The sequence below is a fragment of the Opisthocomus hoazin genome, chromosome 5 (assembly GCF_030867145.1).
Source record: "Opisthocomus hoazin isolate bOpiHoa1 chromosome 5, bOpiHoa1.hap1, whole genome shotgun sequence".
NCBI classification, from domain to species: domain Eukaryota; kingdom Metazoa; phylum Chordata; class Aves; order Opisthocomiformes; family Opisthocomidae; genus Opisthocomus; species Opisthocomus hoazin.
In genome coordinates, this window is record NC_134418.1 from 58,520,020 (window position 1) to 58,538,245 (window position 18,226).

The 18,226-nt window shown below is 45.5% G+C and overlaps 2 protein-coding genes across 2 annotated transcripts in view; both read left to right on the plus strand.

Annotated features, from left to right (window-relative positions):
- The first annotated feature begins 1,262 nt into the window (after positions 1-1,262).
- LOC142361437 (radial spoke head protein 4 homolog A-like) lies at positions 1,263-8,479 on the plus strand. Its single transcript, XM_075421428.1, has 6 exons — positions 1,263-1,672; positions 2,463-2,691; positions 4,536-5,288; positions 6,455-6,608; positions 7,436-7,553; positions 8,197-8,479. Exons 1-6 carry the CDS (start codon positions 1,404-1,406, stop codon positions 8,432-8,434), a joined length of 1,761 nt encoding a protein of 586 aa, XP_075277543.1. The 5' UTR covers positions 1,263-1,403; the 3' UTR covers positions 8,435-8,479.
- A 6,114-nt stretch (positions 8,480-14,593) lies between these two features.
- The window catches only part of CENPE (centromere protein E), a 38,357-nt gene continuing 34,724 nt past the window's right edge, over positions 14,594-18,226 (plus strand). Inside the window, exons 1-5 of the mRNA XM_075421430.1 lie at positions 14,594-14,711; positions 15,060-15,151; positions 16,021-16,110; positions 16,187-16,305; positions 17,380-17,499. Of these exons, the coding sequence (XP_075277545.1) occupies positions 14,656-14,711; positions 15,060-15,151; positions 16,021-16,110; positions 16,187-16,305; positions 17,380-17,499 (477 nt within the window). The 5' untranslated portion in view covers positions 14,594-14,655. The remainder of the gene's footprint in view (positions 14,712-15,059; positions 15,152-16,020; positions 16,111-16,186; positions 16,306-17,379; positions 17,500-18,226) is intronic.

Sequence of the window (18,226 nt, forward strand, 5' to 3'; positions counted from 1 at the left end):
GCACCTACAATGACAGAGCCAGAAAGCACTGATAAACCCACAGAGGCAGCAGCAGGCAGGACTGGGTTCCCCTCTCTTTGGGGAACACACTTGCCAAGGAATTGTTGGAGGCCCAGAACACACAGCTGTTGCTGGCACTGACTGCGGGGTGGCTCTGGTGCCTGATCCCCATGGGTGATGCCCTTCGAGCACTGGGCGCAGGCAGAGATGCCCAGTGCCCCTGTGCCACGCAGCAGGGCTCGATGGGGAGCACCTGGGCAGCTGCCGTGGAGTTCTTTACACACCCTGCGCAGCACCATCCCTCGCCGTCCCTTGCCACCGACTTGCACTGACTCAGAGCAGTGCTGGGAGCTGGGAAACCTGGGCAGCAGTGCCTGGTACCCACCTGGGCTTCCTGACCTGCCGGAACTTCCTGCGTTTTTTCTGTTTTCTATCCTCAAAAGTGTTTTCTCTCTTCCTCCTTTTTCTTTCTGCTTGGCTTTCCCTCTCCTCTCCCTAGGCCTCTTTTCTCTTTCGCTGTCTTTGCTTTTCGGTGTCCTGAGGAGAGCCTGCACATCTTTGAATGCCACAGTGGGATTAGACAGGTAAAGCCAGGACACGCTGGAGTCAGTTCTGATTTTAACCAAAGCGAGCTGGTTTTACCTTCTTTCCTCTGACAGGCTCCTCTGTTGGTCCAGGCGGAGCAGGGAGCCAGCTGCGCTCTCAGGGGCGGTTGGAGGCAAAGCTCGAGGTGCCTAAACCAGAAAACTGGGAGTGAACAGGTGCCGAGAGACGGCCGGGAGTAGGAAGCATCTGATTGCCAAATTGCCACCTTGGCTCTGCCGAGAAGATGCCGGTTTGCATCATCCCCGTTTTGCACAGGGCACCCACCCCAAAACAGGCTTGATGAAGCTGTGATGAAGCAGGATGTGAGCAAAAGCCCTCTCAAATGGACAGCTGCTCCCCTCTGTCTTTTTGGGGGGGGGGTATTTCCTGGGTAGTTTGTTCCACTTTTGCTTACAGCGCACAGCCCGGCAGCGGGGGGGGAGGATCCAACCAGGCGCACCAGAGATCGGCCCCGAGGGCCCGGCTGCCGCGGGCGTGCTCGGCGCCGCGGGCCCAGCCGCTGCCTTCAGCCCGGCGCGGGGGAAGCGGGCGGGGGCGCCGAGCCCCCACGGAAGCCCCCGCGGCCCGCCCCGGCCTCGCCCCGCCCGCCCCGCCGGCGTCCCTAGCAACGCGCCCGCTGTGCCTGGGCCGCCCCCCCCCCGCGGCCGGCAGGCGTTTTTGCGCGACGGGCGGAGGAGCGGTCGGCGGCGGAGGGGCGGCTCGGTGCCTCGTGCAAGCTACAGGTGCCAGAAATAAACATCAGCCAGAGGTTCACGCTGGGACAAGGCTCTTGTCGGGCGCAGGAGGCAAGGCAAAGCATGGATCAGTCGTACGCACTAGGATTAGAGCCTTACCAAACGCAGGAACCAGACAGTGCCTGTCAGAGATACGCAGGAGGACAAGATCCCTACCAAGGCTCTGCAGGGGGGCATGGCCCCTGTCAGCCACATGAACCAGGTTATGGTCTCTGTCGGCCAGGATACAGTCCGTACGATGATCAGATACCAGATCCCAAATCCCGAATGCTGGCAATTCAGAATGCAAAAGCCTATTTACTGAAGAGCAGCACAACATCTGGCCTGAACTTGTAAGTCTGAAAAAGGGACACAGTTGAAAGGGGTAGGAAGTACGAGTGGAGGGAGAAGTTGTGACAGTAAATGAGCAGAGGGTTATGTTAAGACCGGGAGGCATACTAGGGGTTATATATAGAAAGGGTGAACATGTTATAAAGGCAATAATTCACTGCTATGTGATACTCGTGTGTGTCCAACATTTTTCAGAACCAAAATTCCTAAGGCAGTTTACAGAGACAAAGAGACATTGATGTGATTAACAGCAAGTTTAAATTAAATTAATGCTTCAGCTCCTGAGGCAGGTGTGGTATATACCAAAAATGGAAGATGGGAGTACCCCTAACTATGTAATAATCAGGCTAGTTTCTGTTGCCTTCATAGGCGTGGCGACCTGGTTCAGGAACGGCACGGCGACCTACCCCCCGGCCGCTCGGGCCATCAGCTCGCAGACACCAATGTGGTGGACAGCAAATGGCGTTTATTGATAAGTAGCACAGTATTATATAGCTTAGGTTTACAGCGTCACTTCTGTCTGCTTACGTCATGGGCTAAACGCTATTGGCTATCAGGACAGGAGGGGGGGGCCTAGCTTTCCGTACAGCGCGACATCTTCCGACCGCCAAGCCCTAACTATCCACAAGTTTCAAGTCTAATTTCCCGTAATGCTGCATGATCCCCTTTCTTCTAACTAGCTCTGAGGTTCCTCTAAAGCTACAGGTGATTAGTTTCTACTTTTGATATTAAAAACATAATATTCTAAGACTTTTGTATAGTAGGCCAATAATATTTACATTTATATGACAGATATGATCATCTTGCTAATATGCTAACAAAGATCCTGGATGAGCAGCCCACAAATGCAGTAGACATAATTGAGAATATCAGCAAGGATGTCAAGTGGGCTCAGTTTCAGAAAAAAATGGACACTCTTCGAGATCAACATGAGATTCTTCCAACATTTGAAGCTGCAGAAAAGCGTAAATCTTTGTTCCTCAAGGCAGATGGAGGAGATGAAGAACTGGAAGAAGAGACAGTGAGTTACTACCAGAGAAAAACAGATGTTGTATATACCAGGGAATGGATGGGAGGATGGCAGGAAGGGAAAGGAGGAAGGGAGGAATTGTGATTTGTGTAGTATTGCCTCTCATGACGTTAAAAATAATTGCGGCCACAGTACCAGGTATGCTCTTCATAGTCGACTTGGTCCCATGTCTAGCTGTGAAGAAGAAAACCCATCTGGTTACTTAGTTGGGATTTTTTCCTGTAGTAAATCTGATATCCTGAGCCTTTAAAATCATAGATGTTCTAGAGATGATGAACAGAAAGTAAAGGTTACAGTATCTCCCACATGCCAGTTCAACATGGAATATTGCATCCAAATTTTTTTTCTTTAGCTAAAAGTGACATTTCTTTACCTAAAGTGACCACAATTCTGGACACCAGTTCCAGAATATTGTGCACAGCTGCTACTGTAAATTAGACAATGGCAAATTTTGTGATCCTTCCAGCTCCAGCTGTGGTTCCAGACTGTCCTTCTCCAACTGAAAAAAAATATAATGAAGAACTACTAGAATTGAAAAGCCACTTACTAAAACAGGGGATTTTTTTCAGTATTCTGTTGCTTATACGCAGAAGCATTTGTATCCAACAAAAATAGAATTCTCATAATAACCAAGGGAAACTAATGAACAAGATCATGGCAAATTTTGTGATCCTTCCAGCTCCAGCTGTGGTTCCAGACTGTCCTTCTCCAACTGAAAAAAAATATAATGAAGAACTACTAGAATTGAAAAGCCACTTACTAAAACAGGGGATTTTTTTCAGTATTCTGTTGCTTATACGCAGAAGCATTTGTATCCAACAAAAATAGAATTCTTATAATAACCAAGGGAAACTAATGAACAAGATGCTGATTTTCATATGAAGTTACCAGTATATATTCAAGTGAACTGCCATTGCAGAATACAAATAATAACAACAGAAGACATAGTCTTTCATCTTTTCCATATCCTATTACTTATTTTACAGTAACAGTATACCGTGGTAAAAATGGAAAAAAGTAGGGTATTTCAGAAAGGAATTTTGCATTTTTCGTACTCCTGTCTATCTTGCTTTGATAGAAGAAACCTGGAAGGGCCAAAGAGATTCCATATGAAATTAGCACTACTTCTTCCGTATTCCCTACCCTGCTGTGTACTTCGAGTATCTTTGTCTGTGTGGTATAATCACCTACCCCCGTGAAATGAGAGAAGGATGATAGAGAATGGAAATATTTAATGAAATCTTCAGTATTGGCCTAGTTCTGCTTCCACTGAAGCCACCTGCAGTCTTATTATGGACTTTAGTAAGAGCAGGGGCCAGTATTTTAAGAAATTCAGGGAGCTTTATGCCAAGGTGTTCAAAAGAAAAACATGAATTCCAGACAAATACTGCTGGTCTGGTGTCTAAGCACATAAGATATGTATTATATTTTCCCCAAATGCATCTACCACAAATACAAGGAAGCACATTTACATGGTTTGCAACCATCAAGGTCTCTTACATAGCTGACATGCCCTAGCACTGAAGTCCTTTGGAGATCCTGTGCAAGAATTCTGACTTTCCTTATTTTTCAGCAATTAAAGTGAGTTTGAATTTTTAAATCCTGTATTCTAAATGCTGCAGTTCATCTGTGTTGTCTTTTGTACCCTTAAAATGGCATTTTTAATTTCTGTAAATGGTAGTGGAAGATGTAGTGAATCAATGTGTGCAAAACACTTTGAGAGAACAAGTGGACTACAGGAAAGTGAAGTATAACATTCAGTGGATAACATGTTTAATTTTTCAAACAGATTAATATACTGTTCTTCAGCTCTAACTCCAGGTCTTCTTTCACAGGGAGAGACCCCTCTACCTAATGTGATGGAAACAGCCTTTTATTTTGAACAGGCTGGAATTGGCTTGAGCAAAGATGAATCCTTTCACATATTCCTTGCCCTTAAAAAACTTATTAGTGTTCAGCCAATCCAGACCTGTCGCTTCTGGGGCAAAATTTTGGGCCTAGAGATGAACTATATTATAGCTGAAGTACAGTACCGTGAGGGGGAAGAGGACGCGGAAGTAGAAGAGGAAGAAGGTACTGAGGAAGGAGGGAAAGGGATGGGTGAGGTCGAAGACAAAGATGAGGAGAAAGAAGAAGATGAACCACCAAAGTCCACCTATAAGCCCCCACCTGTCATCCCAAAAGAAGAAAATGGGACTGGGGCTAATAAATATGTCTACTTTGTCTGTAATGAACCAGGCAAACCCTGGGTGAAGTTGCCTCCCTTGACACCAGCCCAGATTGTCTGTGCCAGGAAAATCAAGAAGTTCTTCACTGGTAGGCTGGATGCTCCTGTTGTGAGCTTTCCTCCGTTCCCTGGAAATGAGGCCAATTACCTGCGTGCGCAGATAGCTCGCATCTCAGCGGGAACCCACATCTCTCCCATTGGATTTTACCAGTTTGCAGAGGAAGAAGGAGACGAAGAGGAGGAGGCAGAAGGAGGAAGAGATACATATGAAGAAAACCCCGATTTTCAGCCTCTTTCTGTGGCTGAAATGGTGGATTCTCTCTCCGCGTGGGTACACCATGGACAGAGTATTCTAAGGCAGGTATGTTCTGGCATAGCTCACAAGCTCCTCGGATACCATTCACACTGTAGTACTTGTAGGGTTTCAGAATGTAAGTGACACTCCCCACCCGCACATTTGAACTATTCTCCAGGAACAGTTTTGGACTGAATATTTTTCTACAGAAAATATGTTTGATATAGTATATAATACATAAATTTGCTGCACATATTTATATATATATATATATATATATATTTAGGAACCTTCTAGATTTAGTACTTTTTTCAGTGGTGTGTTCTTGAGGTGAAAACCTATCTGTAGATAACAGTATGGAGTTAGGCCATGATAGATAACAATAATTTCTGGTGATCTTCTGTATTAGGTTTTATTTTTTTAAGTCCTTAGCTGACAAGAAATGTTTTAAATTCTCTTTTCTTTGGTAGGATGCTAAAATGCAGATAGCTTATGATTGTATGCTAAAGAGAACTTATTTGATGCTTTCTTCTGCTTTATTTTTTGTTGCTTACTTTCTTCCGTGAAACATGAAAACGAAAAAGCTCAAAACCAAAATATTGTAAGTAAAATTGTGGCATAAAATATTTGTGGCATCAGGCTAGTGGTGGAAAGAGGTATTACTAATTTGATGGTCATTGCTGGATGACTTGCTGGCCAGTCTACCAATTCAAGAATGCTCATGTAAAATAACAGCAAATGGTAGGAAATAAGGTTTAAAATTATTACCAGCAAAACAACAGTTGTAAAAGTAAAATCTGTATGCACTAGAATCTTAAGAACATTTTGTTATGTTCCTCTAACTGGTAGCTAAATAACAAGGCAGACTTTAAAAGGAAGGGGCAGAGTCCATAAGTGGTAGCCTCTTACAATGGTAATCTAGCAAGGTTACAAACTGAACTGTCAAGGAACTGAACACTATGAAATAACAAAAAGCTGATGACAGAGGTGTAAGGTTATTGTGAAATAGTAAGCAGGGATGAGGGAGGAATGACGGATATAGGGAACACTCTGCCAAGAGGATACAATATGCTGACAACAATATACCAGTTACAGAATAAATATTTTTCTTTTCTCTTTCCCCCACCCATCCCCTAACTGTGTGTGCGTGTGCCTGAGCCAGTTGTTTTCATTGGCTTGCACTCTGTCAGTGTTTGTTACATGTATTTGTTATTTTTCCATATCAATTATAGGGTCGCTGTGTTTGGCTTAATCCTTTTCAAAAATCAGAGGAAGAAGAAGAAGAAGAAGAAGAAGAAGAAGAAGAGGAGGAAAAAGCAGAGAAGCCAGATGAACTACAGCAAGAAACAGGACCTCCTCTTCTCACTCCAGTCTCTGAAGATGAAGGTATTCTTCATGGAATATGAAGTTTTTGATAGAGAGCCACTAGGAATGTTGGCATGTAGGTAGTAACATTTGAAGTTGTAGGACTCTGACACTTCATGGAGCAATATCATTTGCCCCTGTAGGGTCAGCACATTCTTTCATGAAACTGATCAAAAACAAAATGGTTAAGAGTATTGACATTAAAACTGAAATAATTGGGTTTACTAGTTAACAATCTTGTTGAGAATAAAGAGGAAAATTACTGCAGACTTGTCAGGCTACTGCAAGTTCAGGACAACTCACTACATGAAATATGTTGTTCTTTTTCAATCATCGTTTTGGACAAAAAAAAAGGTGCATGTGCACACATAGATAAATAAATATATATACTTACACACACACACAGATGTACAAGTAAGAATTTAGATCCTGTAGCATATTACTGCAGCAAATCATGGGAATACGGGAACCTGAATGTTAGATTACATCAATAGTATTTTCCTACTCTCCATTCTTTGATCAAGGTGAAACATCACTATATAATTTATCTGTAAGTCATAAACAGTCCTTGACAAAGGAAACAGCGGTGAGTACTACTGAATTTCAGGAGCATGATCTTTTCTGTACGTGGCTCTATTGGCATTCCTGTGATACCTACCCATACATCCAAACCACCTGTCTGAACACAGTGCCTGCATTTATTGTTTCCGAATTCAGGCTCTTCTAACATGCAACTTAATACAGCCATTGCTGGAATTCTGTGAAAGTCTTGTAGCTCAGTCTTAAATATTTTGTAGAGGCTCTTAAGTCAATTTATTCATAGATTGTGTGTGTTTGGCTGCCTCCAGGAATTCAAAACATCCCTGCTTGGACAGCTCAGCCTTCTACAAACCTGATCCCGCAGTACGCTGTCGCAGTCCTCCAGTCTAACCGATGGCCCGGAGCGTACGCCTTTGCATCTGGCAAGTGAGTCTCTAGATGATGTGGTTACAACACAGACTGTATATGCTAAACACAGATACCTTTCTAATGAAGTCAAGGTTGTTTTATTATTAATTCACTAATTCTAACTTTTCTGGAAACTGATGGAGAGGGCCACCTAAACGTGCACAGCAACAGTAAATATGTGTTTAAGACTGGAAATGAATAATCATTGGAAAGGCTAGTATAAAGTTGATGGCTGTAAATGTCCAGTTAGTATTTGGGCACGGCCCTTGATTTAAAACCTGTATTCTTGAGTCTGTGGTACTTTTTTTCAAAAATAGCTACATCCTGTGGTTCGAGTGTTCATTCGTGTCCACTGCACATGGTACAGTCATTACCGCTGCGTGCTTTTAAATGGGCACTGGAGCTGGTGTCAGAAGCGGCGCTAAGTTACCGGAGTGAAGTTGGAGTCATATTGCAATGTAGTGCAGTGACAGAGCACAGCCTTCACCATTTTAGCATTTGGAGACCTTTCAGTGGAAGATATACTAATAAACGGTGCCATCTTTTAAATACTTCTGTTGCAGGATATCTGCACCACAGGGAATTTTTGCACAGCGGAGTAAGGAATCCACCGATGTTTTGTCAGGGGGAGAATGTGTGATCTTTCACTTTTCTTTCTTAGGAAATTTGGTAACATTTACTTTGGCTGGGGTCACAAATACAGCCCAGAGAACCACACTCCCGCCCTGCCGCCGCCAGCGCAAGCGGAGTACCCCAGCGGGCCCGAAATCACCGAGACGAGAGACCCCACTCTGGCAGAGGAGCTGGCCTTCCAGGCTGCCAGGGAAGAAGCCTCAGCTGCCGCCGAGGAAGAGGAGGAAGACGTTGCTGAGGACGATGAAGAGGAGGAGGATGACTAAAAGGCGGGGGAGCGGGGGGAACATTTTTGTTTAGAAAAAAATCTAAGCGTGAATACTACTTTTAATAAATAAGTCATGAATTAGTTGACCCGTGCAGGGATGATGCCTTTTTTGCTCTCTGCCGGCTGCCCTTGGCAGCCGCCCTCCCCGCCGCCGGCGCCGCGCTGCTGCCGCGGGAGGCGCCACCGCAAAGCCGACTCCTCCGAGAAGAGCGGCCGACCATCGCAGGGCTCTCGACAGGCGGGGAGGGGTCGCGGCACGCCTCAGCCACCTGCCCCTCGCTACACTTTCCCTGCCACCCCCGTTCCCCCCGTCAGCGCTTGGAGAGTGGTACGCTCCGCCGTGGCGCATGGTCTGCGCGGGCCAATAGGAAGCGTCCTCGGGAGAAGTTCAAACTCCGGTGGCACACACGTACCCCCTTCCCCACGTTATTAGTTCCGCAGGACCTGTCCATTGCGATTCCCCAAATTCTTTATACCATACTTTTGGTCGAGCCACAAACGGAGGGACCATCCCGAATTGGTGGTCAGCTGCTGTTGTAAATAATTGATGATCAGAACGATTTAAAAAGTGAAGTACATATAATGCTTTGTCTAACTGTTCCTGTGGGGTAACACTGCCCATAGGATTCCCCCTTTTTTGTTTATTTACCATAGCTTTGAGGGTCCCATGGACACGTTCAACAATGGCTTGTGTCCAGTGGGAGAATGCAGTATACGTGTAACATGTTGTGTACCCCGGTCCTGTAGGAAGACAGAAATTGTCTGCGAAACATAGCTGGACCATTATCAGTTTTCATTGTTTTTGGAACGCCCATAGTGGCAAAACATCTTAGCCAGTGGTGTTTCGCATCGCGTGCCTTTTCTCCCGTACGTGCAGTGGCTACCAGAAATCCTGAGAAAGTATCCACACTAACATGTACATAATGCAGTCGAGCACATGTTGATACATGTGTAACATCACTTTGCCACAACTCATTAGCTGGTAAACCACGGGGGTTCACTCTTGTATATGATGATATGGGTGTAACACATTGACAACCAGGGCACACGCAAACAATTTCTGCGGCTTGCCCTCGAGACAAAGCAAATTGTTTACGCAAGGAAGAGGCATTTTGATGAAAGAAGTTGTCAGATAATCGGGCTTGCTCAAAACTGCGCGGCAGTACTGCTGCCATTGTCAATTGGTCTGCTACAGCATTTCCTTCAGTTATTGGTCCTGGTAGAGTAGTGTGTGACCGTAGATGCATTATGAAATATACATGTACACGATTTTTAAGTAGTGTAGCTCATTTCAATAGCAAGGAAAAAAGTTGTTTGTTATTGACCTCTTTTATCATTGCATCTTCAATGCGTTGAACAATACCCACAACATCTGCAGAATCTGTGACAGCACTGAGTGCTTCATTCGAAAGCAATTCAAAGGCGTGCAAGGCCTCTGATAGTGCAACAACTTGTGTGGATCCTTCAACGATTACAATAGATGATTGCCAACGTGACGAATCTGTTTGTTTCCACACAACCACAGCTTTGTGTGTTTTCCCTGATGCGTCCAGAAACACTGTTCGTGCTCCTTTAACAGGAACAGGAAAACAGCGGTTCTTTGGCTGCGACAGAATTCGAGAGAGGGAATGTAACAGCTTATGATGTGGAAGGGTATAGCGTACGTCATTTCAATAATCAGCTAGAGCGGCTTGCAGCGATAAGGATTCCCTGTTTAATACCACAAAGCCATCTTTAGCCAGCGGCAGGTAAATAGTATCAGGATCGCGTCCTATCAATTGCTGACAACGATTCCAACCTTGTGCTGTTAAGGACACTATCATGTCTACCTTTGTGGTTAATGTTTTCATGGGCATATGAGACAGAAAGATCCATTCCAGAGTCTTCAACTCCTGCTCGTTAGCACACCACCGACCTAAAAGAGCAGAAGGCTGGAAAAAAGCATAAATTTTATACAAATCTACTGGTCACTTGACATTGATTCTGGAGGCAAAGGAAGTTGCGATTTTATCCAAATCTTTCCGCAAGACAGTTTTCACTTGTGGTGTCAATCTCCTGGAAGATGACAAATCTGAGTCCCCTTTCAACAAGGTAAATAGAGGGGACAACTCTTCAGTTGTGATGCCTAAAAGGGGTCGCACCCAATTAATTGTTCCTAATAATTTTTGTAGATCATGAAGAGTGGTGACCTGGTCAACAATACACGACGGTTGTGGGAACACTCGTGAAGTAAAAAGTTTTGCAGAATCACAGAATGGTAGGGGTTGGAAGGGACCTCTGTGGGTCATCTAGTCCAACCCCCCTGCCGAAGCAGGGTCACCTACAGCAGGCTGCACAGGACCTCGTCCAGGCGGGTCTTGAATATCTCCAGAGAAGGAGACTCCACAACCTCCCTGGGCAGCCTGTTCCAGTGCTCCGTCACCCTCAAAGTAAAGAAGTTCTTCCTCAGGTTCAGACGGAACTTCCTGTGCTTCAATTTGTGCCCATTGCCCCTTGTTCTGTCGCTGGGCACCACTGAAAAGAGACTGGCCCCATCCTCCTGACACCCACCCTTGAGATCTTTATAAACATTTATTAGGTCCCCTCTCAGCCTTCTCCAGGCTGAACAAGCCCAGCTCCCTCAGCCTCTACTCATAGGAGAGATGCTGCTGTCCTCTCACCATCCTCGTAGCCCTCCGCTGGACTTTCCAGCAGCTCCTCATCTTTCTTGAAGTGGGGAGCCCAGAACTGGACAGAGTACCCTACTAGGGCAGTGTAGAGGGGAAGGAGAACCTCCCTCGACCTACTGGCCACACTCCTCCTAATGCACCCCAGGATCCCATTAGCTTTCTTGGCAGCCAGGGCACACTGCTGGCTCATGGTCAACCTGTCGTCCACCAGGACACCCAGGTCCCTCTCCGCAGAGCTGCTCTCCAGCAGGTCCGCTCCAAGCCTGTACTGATGCATGAGGTTGTTACTCCCCAGGTGCAGGACCCTGCACTTGCCCTTGTTGAACCTCATCAGGTTCCTCTCTGCCCAACTCTCCAGCCTGTCCAGGTCACGCTGAATGGCAGCACAGCCTTCTGGTGTATCCACCACTCCTCCCAGTTTGGTGTCGTCAGCAAACTTGCGGAGGGTACATTCTAACTCTTCATCCAGGTCATTGATGAAGAAGTTAAACAAGACTGGGCCCAGTACTGACCCTTGGGGGACACCACTAGTTACTGGCCTCCAACTAGACTCAGCGCCGCTGATGACAACCCTCTGAGTTCTGCCTTTCAGCCAGTTCTCATTCCATCTCGCTGACCACTCATCCAGCCCACACTTCCTGAGCTTCCCTAGGAGGATGTTATGGGAGATCGTGTCAAAAGCCTTGCTGAAGTCGAGGTAGACAACATCCACGGCTCTCCCCTCATCTACCCAGCCAGTCATGCCATCATAGAAAGCTATCAGATTGGTCAGGCATGATTTCCCCTTGGTGAATCCATGCTGACTACTCCTGATAACCTTTTCCTCCGCTTGCTTGATAATGAGCTCCAGGATAAGCTGCTCCATCACCTTTCCCGGGATGGAGATGAGGCTGACTGGCCTGTAGTTCCCTGGGTCCTCCTTCTTGCCCTTTTTGAAGATTGGAGTGACATTGGCCTTTCTCCAGTCCTCGGGCACCTCTCCTGTCCTCCAGGACCTCTCAAAGATGATGGAGGGTGGCTCAGCAATGACATCCGCCAGCTCGCTCAGCATCCCAGATACTTCCAGGGCTGCTCTGTCTGCACCTTTTCTGGGGCTGTCTGTAACCGAAGATCTTTAATGACGATTCTAATTTAGCGAAAGCAGTGAGCAGCACATGTTGTGTTTCAGCAGCAAGGAGGACGTCATCCATATAATGATATAAGTAGATCTGATTGAAAGATTGCCGCACTTCTTTTAGTGCTGCATCCACAACTATCTGACAAATCATAGGGCTATTCATCATGCCTCGGGGCAGATTTACCAGACTTTTTTTGGAATGACAAATCTAGGGGTGTTCTATGGACTAGTAGATGGTACCAGGTGACCTAATGCCAGCTGTTTGTCCACAAGGAATTCTACTGCAGTAAGTGAATTGTACACACTTTTTCCAACCAAGGGCTTGAACATAAGGAAAACGGTTCTTGCCGCGCCGTTTCCGGGTCGCGTCAGGGGCAGGGAAGGGGGGCCAGGCTGCGCCGCTGATTGCCGATCGAGGGGAGCCCACTGGCTCGGCAGGAAGGCGTGGCACGCGGGGGGCCGTGTGCCCCAGCAGGTGTAAGGTTCGCTGACCCATCTGGTGTGGTGACTGCTGGCGCTGCAGGCTGTGCTATGTCGGAGGGACTGCGCGGTTTTAGGCTGGAATTCACCCTGCTTTGATCTCAGGTCGGGTACACCGACTGCTGTAGAGGGACCCTGTTGTCCTTTTTTGGTTGCAAGCTGAAATAGCAAGATCTCAGCGGCTTCCTCTTGTTCAATTTGTCTCACAATAGCAGGTTTTTTTTGCTTGCTAAGTACTGATTGCCAGTCAGAAGGGGTCATGAGTTAAGATTCTCCTATAGCCTGTATAAGGTTCATAGTAACGAAGCCTGGAGACCATATTCTTGTATGGATTTCTGAACTTCTTTAATAACCTCGTATGGTAAATAAGCATACTCTGGGGCTTGGTTAGGCTTATATACTACAGGCATAGCTTGAAGGATGGAAACATCTCCTTTGCAGAGCGCATCAATCCTACATTTATCTAATAATACGTTCGACCGTCTGACAACATTCAGTGGTCCCGTACGAGTCAGAGGCTGTGTAGGAGCCAAAGAGGGGGGTGTAGGAGCAGAAGGGAGCGTTTTAGGAGCAAAAGGGGGGGGGGTTAATAAGTGACATACGCGATATCGATTTTTGTCATTGTGCCTGTAAAATTTCATCTGCTGAGGGGGCGGGGGTTGCCGTAACCTTCACCGGAGTTAGCGGCGGGTATAAATCAGGTCCATCCTCGGTGTCGATTTCTCTGGGATCAAAAGGGTCGTCAGATTCTAGCGGATCTACCCCCCGCATTCCCTGTGTTGAGTTAGGGGTTTCATCCTACGCAGGACTAAATGTTTCAAAAGACTGCAGCTCCGTCTGTTCCTGCTTTTGTGAGAACGGAGGAGGGGCAGCTGATGCTTGTAAGACAGTTTCTGCAGGTTTTAGAGCATTTAAACCTGAATACACTGTTTTCCAAGTAATAATGATTTCGTCAGGGACTTCAAACCGCAAGTCTTTTTTCATCTGCAATTCCCCCCCCCAGCTTTGCCCACAACAAGCTATCATATGAAACTGAGAAGGGTACCACGAGCAATAGCCTCTTATCTAAACTAACAATTTAACCAACTTTGTAAATGGTACTGCAGACCCTTGTTCTTTCAAAATTGTCTGTAAAATCTCTTGATGGAGGTTTTGCTCCCTTGTAGCTCACTGTCCCATCTTATAAATCTGCAGCTGCTCACCTCAATCGTTCCAGCGAAGGGTGATGTCTCCTCTTGTGTGTGCGCATGCGTGCATATGTCTCTCCTCTTGGTCCCAGCTGTGGTTCACCACTGGTAATAATCTCCAACTCCAAATATCTTCGTATCCAAATATCTTTATATCCACATATCTTTATGTTCGAATATCTTCATGTTCGAAAACCCACGTTCGGGCGCCATTTGTGGTGAATGACTTCACGAACCCCAATCTTGTGCTCGATCAGAATCATTTTATTGCTCAAGTGAATACCTTCTATACTAGTACAACAGTACTTTTAATAAATAAGTCATGAATTAGTTGACCCGTGCAGGGATGATGCCTTTTTTGCTCTCTGCCGGCTGCCCTTGGCAGCCGCCCTCCCCGCCGCCGGCGCCCCGCTGCTGCCGCGTGAGGCGGCACCGCAAAGCGGACTCCTCCGAGAAGAGCGGCCGACCATCGCAGGGCTCTCGACAGGCGGGGATGGGTCGCGGGACGCCTCAGCCACCTGCCCCTCGCTACACTTTCCCTGCCACCCCCGTTCCCCCCGTCAGCTCTTGGAGAGTGGTACGCTCCGCCGTGGCGCATGGTCTGCGCGGGCCAATAGGAAGCGTCCTCGGGAGAAGTTCAAACTCCGGTGGCGGTTGGGCCTGTGCGTTTCTGGCCTGGGTGCGAGCGAGCGGGAACGGAGCGAGCGGCTTCCCCGTCACGGGCGACGCGGGGCCGGGCCGGGCTGGGCCGGGCCGCTCCGCGGGGATGGCGGACGAGGGAGCCGTGACGGTCTGCGTGCGTGTGCGGCCGCTCATCGCCAGGTGAGGCTCCGTCTGGCCCGGAGGGCCGCGCCCGAGCCCCCGGCCTGCCTGAGGGGAGGCTGCGGCGCTGCCTGCGGCCTGTCGCGTCTCTTGGCTTCCCTGCGTGGTGTTGTGCCCCCCTCGCCTTCAGCTGGGCCCCCGGGACCGCCGCCAGCCGCCTGCGAAGGGGGGGAGGCGGGGGCGCAAACGCGGCGCCCGTCGCCGTGGAGGAAGGGGAGAGTCGGGATAACCGGGGCTGGCGAGGGCCTGGGGCATGGAGGTGCTGGCGGTGAGGGGCGGACACGCCTCACGGGAGCTGAGTCCTCACCCAGTGAAGTTAACCGAACATCTCTCCTTTTTTTTTAATAGAGAAAATGCTCTAGAAGATAAATTGTTGTTCCACTGGAAAAGTGAGAATAATACTATTTCCGAAGTGAATGGTACAAAGGTATTTAGTTACGGTAAGAATATACAAGCAGTCATTTTATTTTGATGCTGACGTGGGCCTTCGTTACTGTACTCCTTGAATGTATCAGCTAACATTAATGACCTTAGCTTTTTGCAACGTCCCTGAATTTTTTTCCCAACTTTATAATTTCGAGGGAGTGCAATCAGGGATGCAGGATTTCTGTTTTAGTCAGTACCAGGACTGTGATTTGGAAGTCAGTTTCCTGATGGACATTGCTTTCTTTGTTGTGGCTTATGCTGTAGTGTGGGTTTGGAACACAAGCTGGATTCTTTTCATATGTATTCCAGTTACAAATGGACTAGACAAGGGCTAGTCCAGAGCATTTAGGGAGAAGAGGGTAGGGGAACCCAAACTAGAAAAGTGCCTAGTGTGGATGTTAGGTTCTCATAACTAACTGCATCACTTTGAGTCTCTTCCTCCTGATCCTCTCTACTTGTTAATACAAATGTAGCTGCTACAAAGATTTTTCCCAAATTATAGATTCTATAAAGGCACGCTCCAAGCTGGGAGTTTTAACAAGTAGCCTGTCTTGTCGGGCTTACAATCCTCATAGATAAACTGGCTGTAACTGCTGTTAGGATTAAATGGGATGAGTATTTAACTGTATCCATCATTCTTAGTTTTTTGACTTGTCTGTTGTGTGGTCATTGTATCTTTCTTGGTTCTGTGTTTAATATTTCTTTAAAAAAAAAAAAGCCTGTATTAGTAGTGCCACAATTACTTTTTGTGTTTGAATTATCCTACAAACAATCTGATGCCCGTTTATTGGATTTGAAGTCAGCAATACTAAGTAAGATGACCGCTAGTTTTTGACTTGCAATACAATGGGTTCACATGCTTTGTTGTAATTTTTTTTTTAAGATCGTGTCTTTCACTCGAGTGACAGCACTCAGCAGTTATATGAAGGTGTAGCTGTTCCAATTATACAGTCAGCTGTGCAAGGTTATAATGGTAAGTTTTAAAACTGCTTAAATCCTGCTTGTAATGTATTTCATAAATAATTAGTAAAATTTAATGATCTTTCTAGGCACAATTTTTGCTTATGGACAGACTGCTTCAGGGAAGACATACACAATGATGGGAAATGAAGATTCTGTGGGCGTTATCCCTAAGGCAATTCAACATGTTTTCAAAATTATTTGTGAGGTGAGCAATTCCATTACATTGAAGTGACTGAAAGGACTAGTAATATTCATGATTGTTACATAAAAGTTAATTTTGGTGTCAAGGAGCTTATGAAAGAAATTAATTTGTATTGGACCATATGTTGCGGTTACTTTGCTAGCCTTGCAAAGGTGAATGGTTTAAAAAGAGATAATCAGACTCTATTAGTTGGAATCGAATCAGAACAAAACTGGGGGGTGTTGTTAAACTTGCAAATATGCTAAACCTTGATTACAAGTAGAAATAGATGCTCACTCGTTAATGTGGTAGATAAGGTAATGTGAAGTTTTGTGTTTGTTCTGCCATTTTAAAACTTTAAAAACTTAACAGTATTAAATACTCTTCTAATGGGAAGAATATGACACTAAATTTACTTATTTCAGGCTTTCAAAAGAATCATAGGCTAATTGCTCAATACTAGTAGGAAGTAAGGATAAGGTGTAAGTTAATACAGTGATTTCCAAAACATCATCTGCAGAGCACTTGCTTCTGCCTTGAGGATTTCAGGTAATCGTTGTCAGTTATGTGAAATGGTCATTGGTCCTTTGAGGAGGTGCAGAGTACACTAGGGGGGGTCTATAAAAGTAACTAAAGCCAAGAAAGCTTTCCGTGGTGCTGTAGTCCCTGAGTCCATTGTGCAGCCTTTCCTCACCGCACTATTCCCTACCAGGGAGGCGTGGGAAGAAGCAGTAGTAGCAAAGTAAATCTAAGCAAGCAGAGAGAGACTAGATACACGAGAGAGGAAAGAGCCTAAGCAGCAGGAAATCGGATATGGAAAAGGCATTTAAGTGGGAGAACTATTGTCATGCTTCTGTAGGGCAATTATCTTACTCTTGTAGCCTACTAAAAGTGATATACCATTAATGCAGCTGGAAAGAGGTGGGATAGAAGAAAACTGATTCTGTATTGGTAGATGCTAATGTGCAAAGAGGATGAGGGGAAAGAAATATGTAGAACGATATCTAAACATATAACTTTGAGTTAAGAATGCTTACATTAAAAGGTGTTCATTGAGTAGTCTGTGGGATTTTGTTTGTTTGTGTTTTTGGACATCAGATTCCGGACAGAGAATTCTTGCTAAGGGTTTCTTACATGGAAATCTACAATGAAACCATTACGGATTTGCTTTGTGATATCAGGAAAAAGAAGCCTCTGGGAATTCGTGAGGATGTTAATGTAAGTGGATGTTACGTAGTGTAAGTATTGTATTTGCTGGGAGTAAAAGAAGTAGTGAAAAAACATAGGAGCCTTCAGTGGCATCTAGTTGAAAACTTTTCTGTGTCAAATTGTGTAATTGTTATCTTCAGAATTACTGAAGGACACTTGATGTAGTAGAATAACAACAGTGAAGTTGGCCTTGCTGTTGCTGGTTTATCTTTATAAATATTTGTAAGTGTAGATGTAATCCCTGAACTTTTCCAGGATAGTACATTTTATTTAACTTTGACAGTGAATATTTGGGAGCTGTCTAGCTAATAAAATTTCTACAAACATGATATTAAGCCTCTAGCTCAATGTCTTAGAAGTCTTCAACAGATATACAGAGTTACTTTAATACCATCTTCATATCATCTACAAAGTAGATACACTTTTCTTCTATTGTAATCATAGAATAACCATCAGACTGGAACTATTCAGTACTATGATCAGCAGGGAAAAATAAATCTATATTAATACCATCTTCAGTTTCTTTACATCAAGTTTTGTAGTAAATAGTAAAAATTGGTGATTTGCATTTGGTGGTTTTTTTTCTTTCAATGCCATAAATGATCAATGCTTTTGGAACTTGGGAAGAAGGGATATTTATCAGTTGTATGATTATGATCTTACAGTATTTACTGAGAAAGATGCTTCTGAATTCTCTCAGAAAATGTCCAGAAGGATATTTCCTTTACCAGTTTTA